The 20,262-nt window shown below is 37.8% G+C and overlaps 1 protein-coding gene across 1 annotated transcript in view; it reads right to left on the bottom strand.

Annotated features, from left to right (window-relative positions):
• Positions 1–20,262, bottom strand: part of SMC2 (structural maintenance of chromosomes 2) — a 640,522-nt gene that overhangs the window by 116,758 nt on the left and 503,502 nt on the right. The window contains exon 19 of the mRNA XM_090385021.1: positions 14,331–14,531. Coding sequence (XP_090241147.1) covers positions 14,331–14,531 — 201 coding nt within the window. The remainder of the gene's footprint in view (positions 1–14,330; positions 14,532–20,262) is intronic.

Genomic DNA, 20,262 nt, shown 5'->3' with positions numbered 1-20,262 from the left:
TTTCTAGTCAAACCGACCCAGCTGGTTCAGATGCCGAGGCTTTTGCAATTACTAATGACCTTGCACAGATTGTTCATTTATCTACAAGAATACCGGACAATCCTAACCATGCAGCCAACACGCTTGATCTTTTTCTCACAAACAACCCTTCTAAGTACACGGTTGAAATGAGAGGTCCTTTAGGCACATCATATCACAAATTGGTGAATGTCTTTTCTCCAATGGAGCCTTTATCTCATGGCTATTCCCAACCTTGTGTTGTTTGGCATTACAAGAATGCAAAATGGGATAAACTGCGAGATTTCTTTTCTTCTTTTCCTTGGTCGGATCATTGTTTCAAAACTTTGATGTCAACGTTTCCTCAGATCGTGTCAGTGAAATTATTCTTGTAGGAATGGAATCCTTTATTCCACACTCCACTTTAAAATCTCATCCTTTATCTAAACCTTGGTTTTCCAATAAATATGCTAAGGCAGTTCAAGAGAAGAATGTTGCATATCGTAATTGGCTTGTTTCGAAATCTTCAGTTTCATTTTCTGCAACAATTGTAAAGCAGTAACTAATGGTTCAAACTAGAATTTGAACATACTAAGAGTAAAAACTTGCTTCTTGCCCTAATGGTAGCTTAGTTTTCTGGTCTCTTGCCAAAGCTATTGGCCGCACGTTTTTCCCATCTCTGCTCTCACCTCTGTCAAAACCAGTTGGTTCTGTTCTCACTTCAGCCAAGGATAAAGTTGACCTGCTAGCATCCTATTTTTCTTCCAACTCATGTATTAATGATCTTGTTAAAACAGCTCCTACCATTTCTAACATGCTCCATTCAATGCCTGCTGTGGTCTTCCGTTAAAAGGATGTCAGAAGGACTTTGACGAATCTTGATGCTAAGAAAACTCCAGGTCCTGATGGTATTTCTCCACTTGTTCTCAAAACCTGTGCTCCAAAACATTTAAAATGTTGTTAAAAGTTAAAAAATGTTGACGTCAACATTTAATATAATTCAATAGTTATGGGTCGATATGCTAATTTAGCAACGCCTGTGCCGCCATCTATTTTCCTTTTTTTTCTTCAATATAAGCTGATTCAGCTTACAGTATGTCAGTGGTGTGGCTCTGCTTTAGAGTGCTGTCTGTTCTATATTTTATTTTCGCTGCATAAGGACCACCGCCATGCAAATCCTCTGCATTGGTTGATCTATCGGAGAATGGAAGGATGGTTTGGTTCTTCGATATTTCCGCCTTTGCGATGATTTGTATGACAATTGAAATGCAGCGATTCCATGACCATTATTGGCCTCGTGGTCCTCTGTCGATATGGGGCATGATGGTCAGTCTATTCTATTTTATTTTAGTTTATTTTGATTTTGTTATCGTTTGGCATAACGATATATAAATAGATTATATAAATAGTTCCTTTAACCCTCTTTTGGTGATATTTCACGTCTTTCGGAACTGGTACCTCTCGGGGGGGGTACCGCTAAATTAATAAATAATTGGCATTATCCTAAATTTTGTATAGTTTTTGTTAATTGGATTTAAAGATCAAAATTATACAAGGGTTTCTGGGCTACTATTTATATCTATTCTTTCTTTTCGTTCGATTGTTTATTTGGGTTATTTTTATGTTAATTTTCGCTCTACAGTTTTTGCCATACTACTGGCTTATGTTTTATTTTATTTAATTTAAAATATTGGATGTATTTCAGCTTCATATGGAGGAATTGCATGTCGCTGCCTCTAATGAATGCTTAATTATTTATTCATTTCATTATAATTTAACTTTATTTAATATAATTCAATGATAGTATATACATACATATATATATATATATATATATATATATATAACCATACAAATAAATTAGAATGAGAGTTAAAATAAAATAATGCCAGCAGTATGGCAAGACAGGAGCGAAAATAGTCGAAATTATACCTAAATTAAATCAAACCAAACAGGGAGGGAAGAGAGTGGAGTAACAAGAGTAAAAATATTGCAGCAGAAACTCTCTAAAATAATTTAGAAAATCTAAATATAAGAATAATAATTCATTGAATTTTGAAAGACAATTAAACAGAAATTTAACGGCGGCCCCTCTGACGGGCACCAGGTCCAAATTTATGTGAAATATCACCAACAGAGATGTAAACCATTACAATGAAACAAAACAAAAATAAACCAAAAATAGATTGACCATTATGCCCCATCTCGACAGAGGATCACAAGGCCAATAATGGTCAGGGAATCGCTGCATTTCGATCGATAGAGAAATCGCCGCAAAGGAGAATCGATCGAAAGATCAGTCTGCCCCCAGATCGAACCACCAATGCAGGGGATTTGAACAGCAGTGGTCCTAATGCAGCAAAAATTAAAAAATAGAACAAATACGAGCACCCCAGTGCCAAGCCACACTACTGACAAAAAGTAATCTTAACCAGATTATATAGACGAATAATGAACTATGGATGGCAGCACAGGCACAGTATTAGCAATTCACCCACTACTTTCATGTGATATAATTATACATATATTTGAATAACGTTTAAAATAGTTGGAAACGGAATCTTTCATAATAAAAAGGTACAGCATCATGTACAGGAATATGCTTTTTCTGCCTCTGATGTATGCTGTACCTTTTCAGCATAATTTAGGTATAATTTAGACTATTTTCGCTCTCGTCTTGCCATACTGCTGGCATTATTTTAACTCTCATTCTAATTTATTTGTATGGTTATATTTCAAGCATCATGTAGAGGAATATGCTTTTTCTGCCTCTGATGTATGCTGTACCTTTTCATTTTATTTTTATTAAAGATTCCATTTCCACCTATTTTAAACATTATTCAAATATATATATATAAAAAGACAAGTTCTGCAAATTGCAGTTTCTGGAGAATAGGTACCTGTGAGGTGATCTAATTGAGGTGAATAAGACCTTGAATGGTTTTAGCATGCCCAATGCTAATGGGATTCTTCCTTTTGCTGAGATTACTCATCTGAGGGGACAGAAATTCAAACTGAGGCAAGACAATTGAACAGATGTGCAGAAATTCGCCTTTAGCCATCAGGTGGTTGATAGTTGGAACAACCTAGGGAAGGTCAACAACTTAATAAGTTCAAGGCAGAACTAAACAAACATTTGGAGTGAATGGATGGGTGAGATGGTAGGTTTTTTTTTTTTTTTTTTTTTTTGGCAAATGCTATATAAGTTTGTTTTCTTGCATCATATGCTTCTACTAATGCTAAGTTCATAATGTTTCAAGTCAAAACTGTAATGCAATTAAAATGGCTTATTTAAATATGATTATATAAATTAATTGATTGTAGATAGACAAGTAAAGATATCAGACAATGTATATCAGATATAATCTGACAGTGTGTATAAGGCCCAATCAGATGGTTAAAAGTGATAAACTGTAAATGTTGGGCCTCATAAAATGAGGACACTCAATTAAAATGTCGATATAGTCAAAATAGTATTGCAATACTCATGCATAAGAGTGATATCTGCCCTCAGCAGGAAACAATGTGTAAGATAACTATGTCCTATTTAGAGCTGAGCAAGAAAAACTTCCTTTCATGAAACCCTGCACCGAATGCATTATATCACTGCTTAATTGCATGCTTAATCTGCTTTAATTTCTTTGAAGTCTGGGCATGGCAAAAATCTTGCCATTGGGAATTTGTTGTCGACAGTTTGCCTTTAGTCGGTATAGGGGACTAGCAGGTGATGGTTATCTAGGGTAGTGGCTGATTTCACAGTGATATAAACTAATTCATTTCCTTTGATCCCAGTGTGATATAGGATCTAGTAAAAGCAGATGTCAAATTCAGACAGAAAAAAAGAAATGTGCATCTGCTGAATCAGAACTGGATGAGGATTAAACTATGCTGTTAAGTCTGTAACACACTTGATGAATCAGTGTATATCATACACCTTTGGCAATGGGTATGATCAAGGACTAGCTCCATTGCATGAAACTATGCGTATACATAGGAGGACAGTAACTGACGCAGGAGGACAGTAACTGACCCCACACATGATTCTGATTTCAAGCCATCTGTATAGCTGGCAGGAAGTCAGAATACTTTGCACAATGTGCTGCAAAGAGTTGCTGGGAAACAGACAGCCATGTTGCAGCCTTCTGTAAAGTCTTAAGTGAGAAGTCACAGGTTAAGAGCTGAGCAAGCCAAGGTGGAAGGAACTGTGTAGGTGATTCGGCAACACTATCTACCATTAAGGAAACTTAACAGCCCACGAATTCGAATACCAAAGGGTGGGTTGGCAGTTCAATGAGTGTTGTACCCATTTTCTCATCATGGCTCAAATACCAATGTCCATGTAGGGTGGTTGGGCAAGGATTAATTTAAAAGTGAGTGTATTGTAAGGTTAACTGCTTACATCAGAGAGAGAGAGAGATGGTTTGTTTGCTTCAATGTAAAGGCTTTGGAAAGGAGAGGTTAGGAAATGCACCATTGGAAGAGAGGATGGCCTGGAGAATGGTGGTGGACTGGATCTAGCCACTGAACTATCTCTAGCAGAAGTATAAATAAAACTAGAAGGGGTAGTCAAGTTTAGAACAGACAACAGCACTGACAAAAGGTTGCTAAGAATATTAAGTCCTTTGGCACACCTTATTCTTAGTTTACAAATATGTTATAGTAATTTGTCAGCTTTCTGTTAAAAATAAATCTGAGAAATTTGACTTCTGCTACCACTGGAATGGGTTTTTTTTTATTTTATTTTTTCAAGTTCTGGCTCAGAATGAAGATTCCATTTGTGACAGAAGTGTGTACAAACTGTCTTCTGTGATGAAAATCTGAAGCCATTTAGCCAATACCCACAATGCAAGGTGATCAAAGGCATTTTTCAGTTGTCTTTCAATGACCCCTCATATTGCACAATTGACAAAATATAGTAAAAATAATCAATGCAGAGGGATTGTTTACCACTAGAGTATGTTTTCCGTTATAGAGCTTATTTTGATTGCAAAATGTGTGACATTTACAATGGATCTTTGTTGAACTCCCTCTTCTTGTCAAAAGCTTTGGGAGAGAGTAGAGCCTACATGAAGTTGAAATGAGTGGTTAGACAGGAAGCGTTTTAAAAGGATGGGAAGGTTACCCCAGAACCAAAGTTATGGAGGTTTTGTAATATGTGAAATCACCAGGCTGTGTTGGATGCTTTTTTATTTCAAAGAAAACTGAAACAAGGTTGTTCAGATTTGATAAAAGCATCATGAATGTATGTTTCAAGTCTGATTAAATGATTTGAAGCAGATCTGTTTTTGGAAACAGATCTGCTTCAAATCACAATTTTTTGAAACAGATCTGCTTCAAATCACAATTTTTTGAAACAGATCAGCTTTTGGAAAACACACTGCATTCTGGAAAGGAGGCTATTGCTTTTAAACACCATACAAGGTTAGTGTTGGTCATCTTTCCAGGGTCTTGCACAAACAGTTTTCAGTGCAATAGGATGATATTAACTTGAATTTGTTAGCATCTTTTCTTGGCTTTGAGAAGGCAAGGACGATTGCCTTTCCTCCAGAACTTGCTCGTATAAGAAAGAGTACTGCACTTAACTCTACCTGTGTAAAGGGCTTGTTATATTGTTCAACCCCTTTTTAAAAAGAAGTTTAATGAATGTTTCTCACTTTCCTTCCTTTTAGAACCACGTTTCCTTCATTTTCTGGATCTTATCCCAGACTGAAGCAGTAGTTTTATCCAGGGCATGTAATGAGCGTATGTAATTGTTTGTTTGCTGTTTTGGTTTTTAGGAGCATTAACAACTAAGGCCATATTGCTCCGGAGATATGTGGTGGTCATTCCATGACCTCTCCATATTTGGTGTTCACGGGCTCGAACCCTGGTCTAATCAAGAAGCATGTGCTACACACTGCTGCTCCTGCCCACCTGGCTACGGAGGCACCCCATATGTAATTGACCTAACTGTTTCTGTTAAAAGGAGATAACCCAACCCAATGTCAATATTGTTGAAGACAACTTACAGTAGACAGAATATTCTTCTTGAGTGCAGTCACTATAACAGAATCCAAAGAGAAGCTTTTCGGTTTTCACCCAACTTACAGTAGTCATTGACACTAACACACATAATAGATAACAATGTAAATCTAAATGAATTTTTCAGTTATCTAAAATGAATCCAATTATATATAATTGACTTTAATGTAAGATATCCTCGAAAGTAAACAGTCCTGTGTTATGGGCAACTTTTGCATTAGCATGTCCTGGTTTTGCATTAGCATGTCCAACCAACCAACCAACCAAGTATTTGCATTTTCATAGGAGAGTAGAACCTTTTCAGTTCAGACATTAATAAGATGGGACAGCCTATTACCACCAAGTTCTCAATTTCCTCTTTTAATACCTTTGACACTCCAATTTTTAGGCTAACCATAACAGGTGCATTATCAGCATTAAGTGCCAAATAGTTCTTTGAAAATATCCCATATGCTTTCAGATTGTTCAGAAGATGGCCAATGCTAGCCATTGGCCATCTTCTGAACAATCTGAAAGTTCTTCTTCTGAACATTCTTCTGTGTAAGCTAGCATTGACATGCTTGTCAATGCTAGCTTACACAGAGCATGCTGCTTTAAATTTGATAATTTTTTTTTTTAACAAAAGGTCACCACAATGTGATATAGAAGGCCAGAATCACTTTGAATACTGCCATCAGCATCAATCAAAAAATGATCTATTTTTTAGAACTATCTGTGCAATTTCACTAATAACAATTACTGTTTTTATTCTTCCAAGGTTTGCCACATTCCCCCACCCCCCCTCCATTTCTGAACAACATGCCTTCATTATTAGCACAACAATGTAAGTAATGTTCTATGATGAAAGACATAAATAAATATTTAGCACATATGACATCAGTGTCTCAATGAAATGTGCACCATTGATTTTTGTATTTGTTTCTATGCACTGAATGTTATGCTCATTTGTTTTACAAATGGTTTACATTATGTTTCTGCCACTTTAAACCGAAAAATCACACATATAAATGGCATACACAAGGCAAATGTGTTACTCTTTCAGAAATCTTTCAACATCATATTTCTTTGACATCTTACTAAATAACTGTTACTTAGCTTTGTGCCACATGAAGTATTATAAAAGTACTTGACATAATTAAGAACAATGATATTATCACACATCTGCAGGGTTGTTAACGACAGTAAAGATAGTATGCTACTCCAACCGGATCTAGATAAGTTGGGCAAATGGGCTGAGAAGTGGCAACTGAAGTTTAACACTGACAAAAGCAAAGTCTGCATATGGGTAGCAATAACCCAAGAGAAATGTATCAACTGTATGGTACTACACTCAGGGAAGTGGAAAGTGATAAAGACCTGGGGATAATTGTGCAGTCAAATATGAAGTTAATTGAGCAGTGCAAATGGGCTGCCAGGGCAGGTCATGGCATCTTGTCAATGATATATAGGAATTTTGCTAGCAGGGACAGGGAGGTGATTATCCAATTATACAAGGCAATGGTCAGGCCACACCTAGAGTACTGTGTACAGGTCTGGAGGTCTCATTTTTGAATGGATGTAGAGAACGAGTACAAAGAAGGGCAACAAGATTGGCGAGGGGAACAAAGGGATGCTCTTACCAAGAAAGGCAAGTTCTGCAAATTGCAGCGCCTGGAGAGTTGGCACCTGCGAGGTGATCTGATTGAGGTGTATAAGGCCTTGAAATGGGATGATGGGTTCTTCCCATCATCCCATCACCAGCTGAATGCTGCTGATGGGTTCTTCCTCTTGCTCAGATTAAGAACTTGAGTGGGGGGCATAGATTCAAATTGAGAAAATACAATTGAAGAATAGATGTGCAGAAATTTGCCTTTAGCCAGCAGGTAGTTGATTGGTGGAACAGAATTCTATCTTTTGTTGTGGAAGTTGATAGCCTAAATAAATTGGCTGATCTGGTCAGGCATTTGGAACGAATGGAGGGGTGAAATGGGAGGGGTTTTTTTTTGGTTGATACTGCATAAGCTTGCTTTCTTGCATCATACGCTTCTACTAATGCTAATTTCTATTTTGTAACAAATCCCCCCCCCCCAAATAAAAAAAAATAAATAAAAAAAATAATAAAAATAAAAGAAAGCAAAAAACTGAGTTTTTGAAAATAGATGGCGGATATTTTTTCCACCATACACATTAAAAGAGTGGGAGGGAGAATGGTCAAATCAAGGAAAAAGTCAGATTCCTAAATCCAGAGAGCTGGCATGTATATATATTTTACAAATTTTTCTTTCTACTGAGACTCTTCCTCTTGCACAGATTACGAACCTGAAGGGGCATATATTCAAATTGAGGAAAGACAATTATAGAATAGATGTGTGAAAATTTGCCTTTAGCCAGCAACTGGACAAACATTTCGAAGGAATGGATGTGTGAAATGGTTCTCCCCCACCTTTTATGGCTGATGCTACATAAGCTTGCTTTCTTACATCACATGCCACTACTACTACTACTTTTCATTATCGCAGAGTGCATTATTTTGAAACAAAAAAAAGTGAGTCAGTTATAGAATTCAACTGAAACTTATACATCTAATGTTTTTACTCCAGTCAAAAGCTGTCTAAAACAATTAAAGTAATATTTAATTATTTCAATTGACAGTGGAGTTAGCACCAGCATTAGTAGAAGAATATGATGCATCACAAGCAAAAAAAAAAAATCCCATTTTACCCATCCATATGCTCCAAACATTTGTTCACTTCTTCCTCAAATTTATTTAGACTATTAAATTGCACAACAAAAATGGAACAGTTTTTTTCAGCAATCAAACCGCTGGCTAAAGGTAAATTTATGCACATCTATTCTACAATGGCCTTTCCTCATTCTGAATTTATGCTACCCCAGGTGCATAACCTGAGCAAGAGGAAGAATCCATCATCTTATTTAAGCCATTCAAGGTCTTATACACTTAAAAATCCGATAACCTCACAGGTGCCTACTCCCCAGATTCTGAAATTTGCAGAATTTAAACCTTTCTTGGTAAGAGCAACCCTTTGTTCCCTTCGCCAATCTTGTTGCCGTTCTCTATACTCGTTCCAGCAGCTCTAGATCTTCCCTAAAATTAAGCCTCCGGACCTGTATGCAGTACTCAAGGTATAGCCTGATCATTGCCTTATACAAAGGGATAATTCGGTAAGTTTGACGTTGTAGAGCGAATATCATCTTTTAAGGGCACAAAAGGAGATATAGTTGTACACATTGGCACTAATAATATTAAGAGTAGGAGACCGGCAGAATTACTTAACAAGTACAGGTCACTGTTCAACAAAAGCCGAGAATTAGGGTTGAATTTGAAAGTGTCTGCAATTCTGCCCAGACATGATAGGAGGGAGTATATGATGAGAGCCTTGTCGATCAATTCGGCCCTGGAAAGATTGTGCAAGGCTCAAGGGGTAGAATTTTTTTCAGCCTGGACTGTACTTGTTAACAGGAGAGATTGCTTCTACAGGGATGGGATACACTTAAATAGAAAGGGTGCAAGAATATTTGCTGATGCTATCGAGGCAGTGTTAGGTGGGTCGGAAAACTGCTAGCTTGGGGGAAGATAAAGACCAATAGATTGACAGTAGCCACTGGCAGAGGTGAAAGGGATTCTTGCACTGCTTCTATTAGAATGAGCAGAAGCCTGAAAAACAAGATGCATGGTATTTCAGAGACTGCTGAGAGCCATTGCGGTACAAGTAAACACATGGGTTGTGTTAGGGTAGCTAAGAATAGAAACAGGTGCAGGTATACTTGCGTGTACACCAATGCTAGGAGTTTAGTAAATAAATTTGATGAATTTGAGGTATTGCTCAAAACATCAAAGGCAGATATTGTTGGGATATCAGAGACGTGGTGTCACACAGATATAAGGGATGCAGAACTGCAATTTGGGGAGTACAACGTCTACAGAAAGGATAGACAGGATAGGAAGGGGGGAGGGGTTATGCTATTAGTTAAGAAACACATCAAAACCAAGGAAGTGAAGCCAGTCGACATCGCTGGACAGTGCAGTGTTGAGTCAGTTTGGTGTGACATAAGCATTGGGAGATCAAAATTGAGAGTAGGAGTGTGCTATAGGCCTAATGACTCTGGTGAGTATAATAAGGAACTGTACAGGGAAATAGAGTGGGCCAGTAAATCAGAGAGTCTTATAATGGGAGATTTTAATTTCCCAGATATTGACTGGAATTTGGGGGCTGGTTACTCACACACTAGCAGGGCTTTTGTGGATTTATTGGATGATTGATTTCTACATCAGCATGTTCAGGAGGCAACTAGAGGGAGTAATACTCTTGATTTGATTATCAGCAGTGATTCTTCATGCATTAAGAATCTGCAGATAAATGAACCACTAGGTGGCAGTGATCACAGTGTGCTGAAGTGGGATTTACTCAAAGAGGTAACTACCATTAGGGGGTAAAGGGAAGGGTTATTGCTTCCGTAAAGGCGACTACAATGGACTGAGACAGTATTTAAATTCTATACAGTGGGACCAACTGATGATGTTACCAACAGCAAATTCAAAATGGGAAGCATTCAAAGAACTTATCTTGGAAGCTACTAGGCTTTACATACCAACTAAGGAATATTGTTCAAGGTTTAGGCCAAAATGGATGTCAGATGAACTAATGAGGCATATGGCAGAGAAGAAAAATGCATGGGATACTTACAAATTAACACATGACACAGAAGCCTATGATAGATACAAGTTGATATGCAACCAAGTTACAAAGGAGGTTAGGCAGGCGAAGGCAGATTACGAGAAATCCTTGGCAAGGGATGCAAAGAAAAACAGCAAAGAGTTCTTTACTTATGTAAACTCTAGAAGGAAGGGGAGGAATCAGATTGGTCCACTTGATATTGATGGGTCAAGTGTTGATGATCCTGCTCAGGTAGCTAACAAACTAAATGAATATTTTGCATCGACATTCACACATGAGGAGTTATTCAGCGAGGGGAATGCCAGAGGTGTATTCAACTCTAGCAGTAAGCTACAGAATCTTGAAATAACTGGGAGTAAAGTGGAGGAGAAACTGTTGAAGATAAACACAAGAAAGGCACCCGGGGTGGATGGGATCTATCCAGTTATATTAAAGGAGGCAGCAAAGGAAGTAAGCAAACCATTAGCCATAATTATGAGAGCTTCCTTGGACTCAGGGGAGGTACCCATAGACTGGAAATGTGTAAATGTGACCCCAATTCAAAAAGGAGGATCAAAGGCTGACACAAGTAATTATAGACCTGTGAGCTTAACTTCTGTTCCAGGAAAATTAATGGAGGCACTGGTTAAAGAAGCACTGCAGGATCATTTAGACAAGACTTCAGTTATAGCTCGGACACAGCATGGTTTTGTTAAGGGGAAGTCTTGCCTGACCAATTTGATTGGATATTATGATGCAGTCACAAAAGAACTGGATGCAGGGAATAGCTTTGATATTATATACTTGGATCTTAGAAAGGCTTTTGATACTGTTGCACATGGAAGACTGCTACACAAATTGGAGCAGTGTGACATTGGAGGGGCAAATTGCTGCTATGGATAAGGGGGGTGGTTGAGGGGGAGAAGACAGAGAGTGGTAATCAATGGACACTGCTCATCGTGGACTAATGTTATTAGTGGAGTCCCTCAGGGCTCAGTGTTGGGTCCATTATTGTTTTCTGTATTTATAAATGATATTGATGATGGTATATCAAGCTTAATGTCCAAGTGTGCAGACGATACAAAGGTTGGCAGGGTTGTCAAGGACACTACTGACACTATGCTGCTGCAACAGGATCTGGAAAGGTTGAGCAGATGGGCTGAGAGGTGGCAAATGAAGTTTAACATTGACAAATGTAAAGTACTACACATGGGAAACAGCAACCCCAGAGCAACGTATCAACTCTGTGGTACTACACTGACAGTGGTAGAGAATGAAAGGGACTTGGGGGTGGTTGTGCAGGCAGATATGAAGTTCTCTGAGCAGTGCAGACGGGCTGCAAGAGTAGCTCATGGAGTATTGTCAATGATATATAGGAATTTTTCAAACAGGTATAAGGAGGTGATTATTCCATTGTATAAGGCAATGGTCAGGCCACACCTAGAGTACTGTATACAGGTCTGGAGGCCTCATTTCAAGAAGGATGTAGAGCTGCTGGAACGAGTACAGAGAAGGGCAACAAGATTAGTGAATGGAACAAAGGGGTGCTCTTACGAAGAAAGGCTTAAGTTTTGCAAATTACAGTGTCTGGAGACTAGGCACCAGCGAGGTGATCTGATAGAGGTGTATAAAGCCTTGAATGGTTTAAGCATGCTCAATGCTGATGGGATTCTTCCTCTAGCTTAGAAAAATAACCTGAAAGGGCATAAATTCAAATTGAGGAAAGACAGATATAGGATAGATGTGCGGAAATTTGCCTTTAGCCAGCGGGTGGTTGGTTGGTGGAACAGACTTCCATCCCTTGTGGTGGAGGTTGATAGCCTAAATAAGTTTAAGGCTCAGCTGGACAGGTATTTTGAACGAACAGAGGGGTGAAGTGGAAGTGGGTTTTTTTTTTTTTTTTTTGGCTGATGCTGCATAAGCTTGCTTTCTTGCATCATATGTCTCTACTAATGCTAATGCTAATGCTATACACTTAAAAATCCGATAACCTCACAGGTGCCTACTCCCCAGATTCTGAAATTTGCAGAATTTAAACCTTTCTTGGTAAGAGCAACCCTTTGTTCCCTTCGCCAATCTTGTTGCCCTTCTCTATACTCGTTCCAGCAGCTCTAGATCTTCCCTAAAATTAAGCCTCCGGACCTGTATGCAGTACTCAAGGTATGGCCTGACCATTGCCTTATACAAAGGGATAATCACCTCCTAATCCCTGTTAGCAAACTTCCTGTATATCACTGACAAGTAACAATGACCAGCTCTGGTAGCCTGTCTGCACTACTCTGATATCTTCAAATTTTACTGCACAATTAATTCCAGGTCTTTTTTCATTCTCCACTAAGCTGAGTGTAACACCACCCAGTTGGTATGCTACTCTGGGGTTACTACTACCCATATGTAGTACTTTGCATTTGTCATAAAAGTTCAGTTGCCACCTCTCAGCTCATCTGCCCAACTTTTCTAGATACTACTGTAATAGCCTACTGTCATTAACAACCCTGCCAACCTTTGTATTGTCTGCAAACTTGGACATTAAGTCTGATATGCATTCATCAATATCATTGAAAAATATAGAAAACAACAATGGGTCCAACACCGAACCCTGGGGACTCCACTAATAACATTAGTCCATGAAGAGCAGTGTCCCTTGATTACTATTCTCTGTCTTCTTCCAGTCAACCATCCCTTTATCCACAGTAGCAACTTGCCCTTATCACCATACTGCTCCAATTTGTTCAGTAGTCTTCCACGTGCAACAGTATCAAAAGCTTTCCTGAAATCCAAGTATATGATATTAAGATTATATTTTTTGTATCCAATCAGATTAGTCAGACAAGACTTCCCCCTAACAAACCCAAGCTGTGTCTGAACTATAACTCCCGTCTTTTCTAGATGATCCTGCAATGTTTCTTTAACAAGTGACACCATTATTTTCCTCTTTAGCAGAAGTTAAACTAATAGATCTGTAGCTACTCGTGTCACCCTTTAATTCCCCTTTGTGAATTGGGGATACATTTGCACATCTTCAGTCCATGAGGGACATCCCCTAAGTCAAAGGATGCTCTCATAATTATGGCTAAGGGTTTCTCTTACTTTCTTTGCTGCCTCCTTTAATATTAACCCCAGGTGTTCACATCTGGTGAGTATGGGCTTGGAACATCCAGGGTCCTGAGCTGGATATCATCATTCTTCTCTTTCTTGGTGATTCCCTTCTACTTCTCTCTCTCTCTCTCTCTCTCTCTCTCTCTCTCTCTCTCTCTCTCAGGGTAATTCAGAATTTTTTTTTTTCTCCTTTTGACTGGTGCAGCATAAGCCTCAGGCTTCCTTGCACCATATAGCTAATAATAATAATAATAATAATAATAATAATAACTGGATGAATTTAGTTATTTGACTTCTTTTTGGTATATTCATTCTGCTACTTGTATGTGCATGTGGTGTATTGAATTTTAGTTTTGTGCCTTCCCCCTGCTCCGTTCCCTTGAGTAGCTAAGGTACATAGTAATGCATCTATTGTCAGAAGCTGGCCAGCTCTATTGTAGACTGGCTACAACATTCACAGAGGCAAAAAAAAAAAAAAATACTCAGAACATGAAGGTAAAAATATTGCTTTTAACTTTAACATCATAAGTTAACAATAGATTCAAAATACATATTTACCTGCTCTTCAGCTTTATTCATCATATTTGAAGCTCGCATATTAACATTTTTGGACATTTTTTCCTTAGTTTCCTGTAATTTTTGCACACGACGACCAGCACTAATGGGATCATTTGCTTTGAAATCATATTCTGTATCCGGAGTTCCAAAAAATTTCTTTTCTTGCTCAATCCATTCATAACTGTTCAAAAAATGTTGTACCTAGGAAATTAAAAATAAATGAAATAAAAATTATTTATAAGCAAATTCAGCTTATTTAGGCAACTACTCATGTTACTTTCTAAAGATAACAGGTATTGGAGCCACTAAAATTAGAAGCTATGAGACAGAAAGATATTAATAGGCTTTAGAAAAAAATCTAAATCAAAAGAGTATCCATATTTGTCACTTTACAGAAAACAATTTAGAACTAATTCAATCTAGTACAGACCAGTAGACAGGTGAGAAATCAAAATGCTATTTGATAAATATGAGTATAGTTTTAAAGTAATGCACCATTCCTTGTGATAAGTATTAATATATTGGTAATTTCCATTCTCAGTCCCACAAAGGAGCATTGACATCTATCGTATGTCACTATTGCATCATTTTTTCTTTATATTTAATAAAACAAGGAATTATTGGAAACTTGTCCACACACACACACACACACACACCACTGTCAACAGACAGATGAAAATTGTGCTACCTGAGCATTTTTATGAAAAAGTTGAATCTTCTCGTCTTCCAATGTAGTCTGCAAAGAAACAATGATCAAGAAATTAAATTGCTAATGCAGCTTACTCAACAGTAATCCATCCAACTGCTGATTGTACTGTTCCCTATATTATTCCATTTTGGCCTTAACCTCATATTATAAACATTAATTCCAAATTCAGTTCTTTCTTAGTCATTATTTCCTAAAATGTGCTTTGTGAAAGAAACACTCTTTATACTGTTATCTTTTCATGCAATTTGGTGGCTGAATATTGAATATTAATAACAACATCAAGAAAAGATGCAACAACAATACACCTATATTTTTTGATATAATTGGTTTTATTGAAGTTGTCAGTAAACATATGAACATTAGGATCCCCCCCCCCCTTTAAATCAGTTTGTGATGCAACATATTGGGAAAATTGCAATAAGAGTTGAAGGACAATCTGCCACATGCAGGTAACATGATTTACTAAGTACAGCTTAATATTTCATATTTTAACTTTATATTTCTTGGCATTTTACTGATAGATATTTTAAAGTACTATAAAATCATTGCACATTACAGAGAACAATGATGATATTATTTTGTATTTATATTTTGCAATGTAGACTAGCACACTTCACATTTTATTTTGGTTTTATTTTAGGAGCATTAGCAACTAAGGCCATATTGCTCCGGGATATGTGGTGGTCATTCCCTGACCTTTCAGCATCCTTCGTATTTGGTGGTGACGGGCTCAAACCCCGGTGTAATCAAGAAGCGTGTGCTACGCACTGCTGCTCCTTCCCACCTGGCTACGGAGGTGCCGCACACTTGACAACCAATTCATTAATGAAAATAAGAAGAGATTACCAAAACTGAAAAAAAAAAAAAAAAAAAAAAAAGAGAATGTCTTTGCCACCAACCATATTATGACAGTGATACAGAGGAGGAGTCAAAACAGAGTAAAAAAAGATAGATTCTATGGCCTAAATCCAGAGAGTTGGCAGATAAGCACAATGTTTTCAATAAGCTCATCTTGCTCACTGTCAAAACGGAAAAACTGATGGAAGTGTAGGAGAAAATTCCGTGTGATGTTGATCTCTAGCAGGAACTGTTTGGTTGCCCAGTACAGGAAACTTTCAACTTAAACTGCATGCAAGTAATAATTTTGACATCATATATTTACATTTCAGTAAAGCTTTTAACACTTCCACAAACAAAAGACTAATATATAAACTGGAGTAGTGTGGCATTAGGGGCAAGTTACTGCTAATGGATAAAGGGATGACTGAATGGTAGAAGATAGCAGTGGTTATAAATGGGCACTGTTTTTCTTGGACTAATGTTATTAGTGGAGACTCTTATAGTTGGGTGCTGGTCCCCTTACTGCTTACAATACTTATTAACAATATTCACAAAAACGTATGAAGCTCATTGTCTCAGTTTGTAGATGATACAATGGTTGGCAGTGTGTTTAATGACAAGATCAAAGCATACTACTACAACAAAAACCTAGATAAATTAGATATATGGATTCAGAAAAAGTGACATTTGAGGTTTACCCACTGGTAAACACAAGGTACTGCATATGGGCAGCATTAATTCTAGAATAATATAAAAATTAGGTGGTACCAGTAGAAAACTCAAAATGAGCAACAAAAGAAACTGGGGTAGTGGTATAGTCTAACATGACATTCTCTGCACATTGCAAACAGGCTGCTGGAGAGTTTATAGGGTTCTGTCAATGATATACAGGAACTTGGCCAGAAGGAAGATGATTATCCTACTGTATAAGGCAATGGTCACATCTTGAGTACTGCATACAGATCTGGAAGCCTCATTTTAAGAAATTATGTAGATCTCTTGGAATGGGTCAGAGAAGAGCAATGAGATTAGTGATGAACACAAAGGCAGCAGACACTTCTATGCTTATATTAACAGCAGAATTTTTTTTGTTAGTTTTTTACTTAATTTTTAATTGCATTAAATTGAATTTTAATTGTGTTCATTTGATTGTGTTCATTTGATTTTTAATTATTGTTAATTATTTCTTACTGTAATGTAAGATTTTCGATTTTTTAATTGTTTTCGTTTTAAATTTCTGGAGAGTATCATACGAATGTGTTCTACGTATCATATTGAGATAAACGTCTCTTATTCTTTTACAAATATTGATATGAACATAGAATATATTGAGCATTATAGCTCTGGTTCATACTATTAACAGCAGAAAGAAGGGACTGAATCACACCGGACTACTTGATGTAAACAGGTTAACTGTTGATGATCCTATTCAGGTTGCTGATAAATTAAATAGGTATCTTGCATCTACATTCCACGAGGAATACTTTAGGAGAGGGGATGCCAAAACTTTATCAAACTTCAATAGCAGCTAAGTGACTTTTTGATACTGAAAGAAAAGTGGAAGAGGAATTGTTGAAGCTGAACAGAAAAAAGGCAACTGGGATGGATGGGATCTATCCAATCATATTAAAAGAGGCAGCAAAGGAGGTAAGCAAACATTTACCACAATTACAAGAGCATCTTTCGATTCATGGGAAATCCTTATGGACAGGAGATAAGAAAATGTATTCCTCATTCACAATGAGAAATCAAAGTGTAATGTGGGTAATTACAGACCTGTTAGCTTTATGTCTGTTACAGGGAAAATAATGAAGTCAATGGTTAAAGAAGTAATGAAATTTACAAGAAGTAAAGAAAAGGTTTAAAAGGTTTAAACCATTCAAACATTTTCGAGGCTGCATTATATCTGGAAAATTTTTTTGTGTAATTCATCCTTGATCACAAACACTCCAATGCTCCTGCCAGACATTTCAGAGCATCCCAGATTCTTGCCTTTTCCTCCTTGTGATCTGCCAAGATGTCCACTTCTATATTCAGAAAAGAACTCGGAATGCCACAGTGGATGGGGTAAGCCAATGCACAATACAGCAAATGTAGATCAATAGGCAATTTGCCAGTCACAACTTGCAAAGCTGGGGTCAACAGTCCTGCTTGCCATGCACATCCTAAGGAGCATTATTCTTTGAATGGAATCTAACTTTCTAGCAAATACTTTTCAACTTATGTGTTCAAACCAAATTGGTGCACCATACAGTATCATTGGGATAAATACACATCATATAGCAAGTTCAGTGCCTTACCTTTTATTCCACAGCCAACCCTAGTGATTTGAGAAATCATCCCAATAAATCTCCTCACCTTTCCAGATAGATATGTAATGCATGAGTTGAAAGTTAATGATCCATCAAGCATAATGCCTATATATTATAATTGCCTTACCGATTTTAGGCTTGACCCATTCATTCTCACAACTGAGAGTCTTCTATCTGAAAAATGACCCTTCAAGAACATTGTCCTTGTTTTGATTCCTGATACAGTCAGTTTATATAACCTACACCAGTTATTAAGTTCAAGCAAAACCTGCTGTGACCTAGTTTCAAGTTGCGTCCATGAATTTTCTTCAATAGGCAGCACAAGGTCATCAGCATGAGCCACCATCTCTGTATACTCGAAGTTCCTATGCTAGTCCTCCAAAACTAGTTTCCACATTAGCGTTCCAAAAACCGATCCTTGTGGGCATCCCCTCGTCACCTCTCTTACAATGGAATCAACTGATGACTTAACAGTCACCGTACAGTGATTGAAATAGTCCTTCACCAATCTAAAGATCTTAGTTGAACAACCTGCAACATCATAAGAATGCCGTTCCACTGAATAGTCAAAATCTCCCCGAAAGCCAATAAAAATTCCAAGGACATACTGTTTGAGCGTAATATATAGTTCCGCACTACATAAAGTGCATCTTCTGCTCCACAACCTCGAGTAAACCCATATCGTCTGCCAGACCAGTGTAAGTTTTCTTGTAAATCAGTAATCCATCTCGCCAGCATCCTTTCAAACACACTTCCTAATCCAGGGAGGAGGGTAATAGGTCGACAAGATTGTGGATCACTTTTTAGCCTAGATGGTCCCTTCAATATCAGCTTTAACAAGGCATCCTTCCATGGTGATGGAAAGACCCATCACACAGGAAGCTATTAAAGACTTCAAGAAGAATCCCTGGTATAAGCCAATGAACTCGTTTAATGATCTCTCCAACAATGAGGTCCATCCCTGGACATTTATTGTTCCTTATGCACTGTACTGCATCACAGAGTTCAATCAGACTAAAGGGATCATCATCCCTTTAGCCTGATTGAACTACCCCAGTGTAAGCATGATTCAGCCTTTTCACCAATGTATGTTCCTCATGATATTGCTCAGAGGCAGTATCCCCATCAGATGATCCAAAATCGCAGACATACTTTCTCTCCAATTCGTACTTTCCTCGTCAACACCTCCAATAGAGTACACCACATCTCCATTATGCATTTTAGTCTTGCCAGTACATAGCTTATATACAATTCCCCATCTCATTACCCACTGATCTAACCAATGTTCTCCAGGCAGTAAATTTTGATTTAGATATCATACACATGTATGCACTTCGTATCCTCTCATACTCTACTTAAGTACAATAACTTTCTCCTCCCCATTGTTATGTCGACTCCTTTGGTACCTTTTCTGTGCTTTATGAACCTGCTTCCGAAGTTGGTTTAACTCACCAGACCACCATTTAACTGGAATCCTATTACAGTTCTCTTGCTTCATAGATATGCAGGAAGCCTCGAAGAGAGAGCGTTGTAGCAAGTCTACTGCATTCTCTCCAGAGTCTCCAGGAATGCATCCCCTTCAACAATGATGTTAGTGGGAAAATGGATGCCAACCAGACATTTTTTCAAATTAGGAAACAGGCAAAGGTCTGGTGGTGCTACATGTGATGAATATGGGGAATGGTGCAAGATTTCAAAGCAGTACTTGTATTGGAGCCATGACAATGACAAACTTGTGAGCAGGCACATTGTACTGGTGGAACAAGGTTCCTTTGTTGAGTTTTTGTTGCCATTTGCCTTTGATACTTTCATGCAAACGCCTCATAAAATAAGCATAATATGCCCCTCTGATTGTCTGTCTTTTCTGAAGGTAATCTGCTAGAAACATTCCATCAAAATCCCAAAAAGTCAATGTCATCACCTGGCCAGCAAAATAAATCAACTTGGTTTTCCATGGAGGGGGGGAGAATAGCTGTGCTTCCACTATTTGGACTGCTCCATCACCTCTAGATGAAACGAGAGACCTATGTCCTATCCATGGTCACAAACACTGCAAAGTGATGCAAACATT

Source organism: Mastigoproctus giganteus, chromosome 11 (genome assembly GCF_048544385.1).
Source record: "Mastigoproctus giganteus isolate SK-2022 chromosome 11, ASM4854438v1, whole genome shotgun sequence".
Taxonomy (NCBI): domain Eukaryota; kingdom Metazoa; phylum Arthropoda; class Arachnida; order Uropygi; family Thelyphonidae; genus Mastigoproctus; species Mastigoproctus giganteus.
Note: the sequence above shows the minus strand (reverse complement) of the source record. Positions and strands in the feature narration are given on the sequence as shown.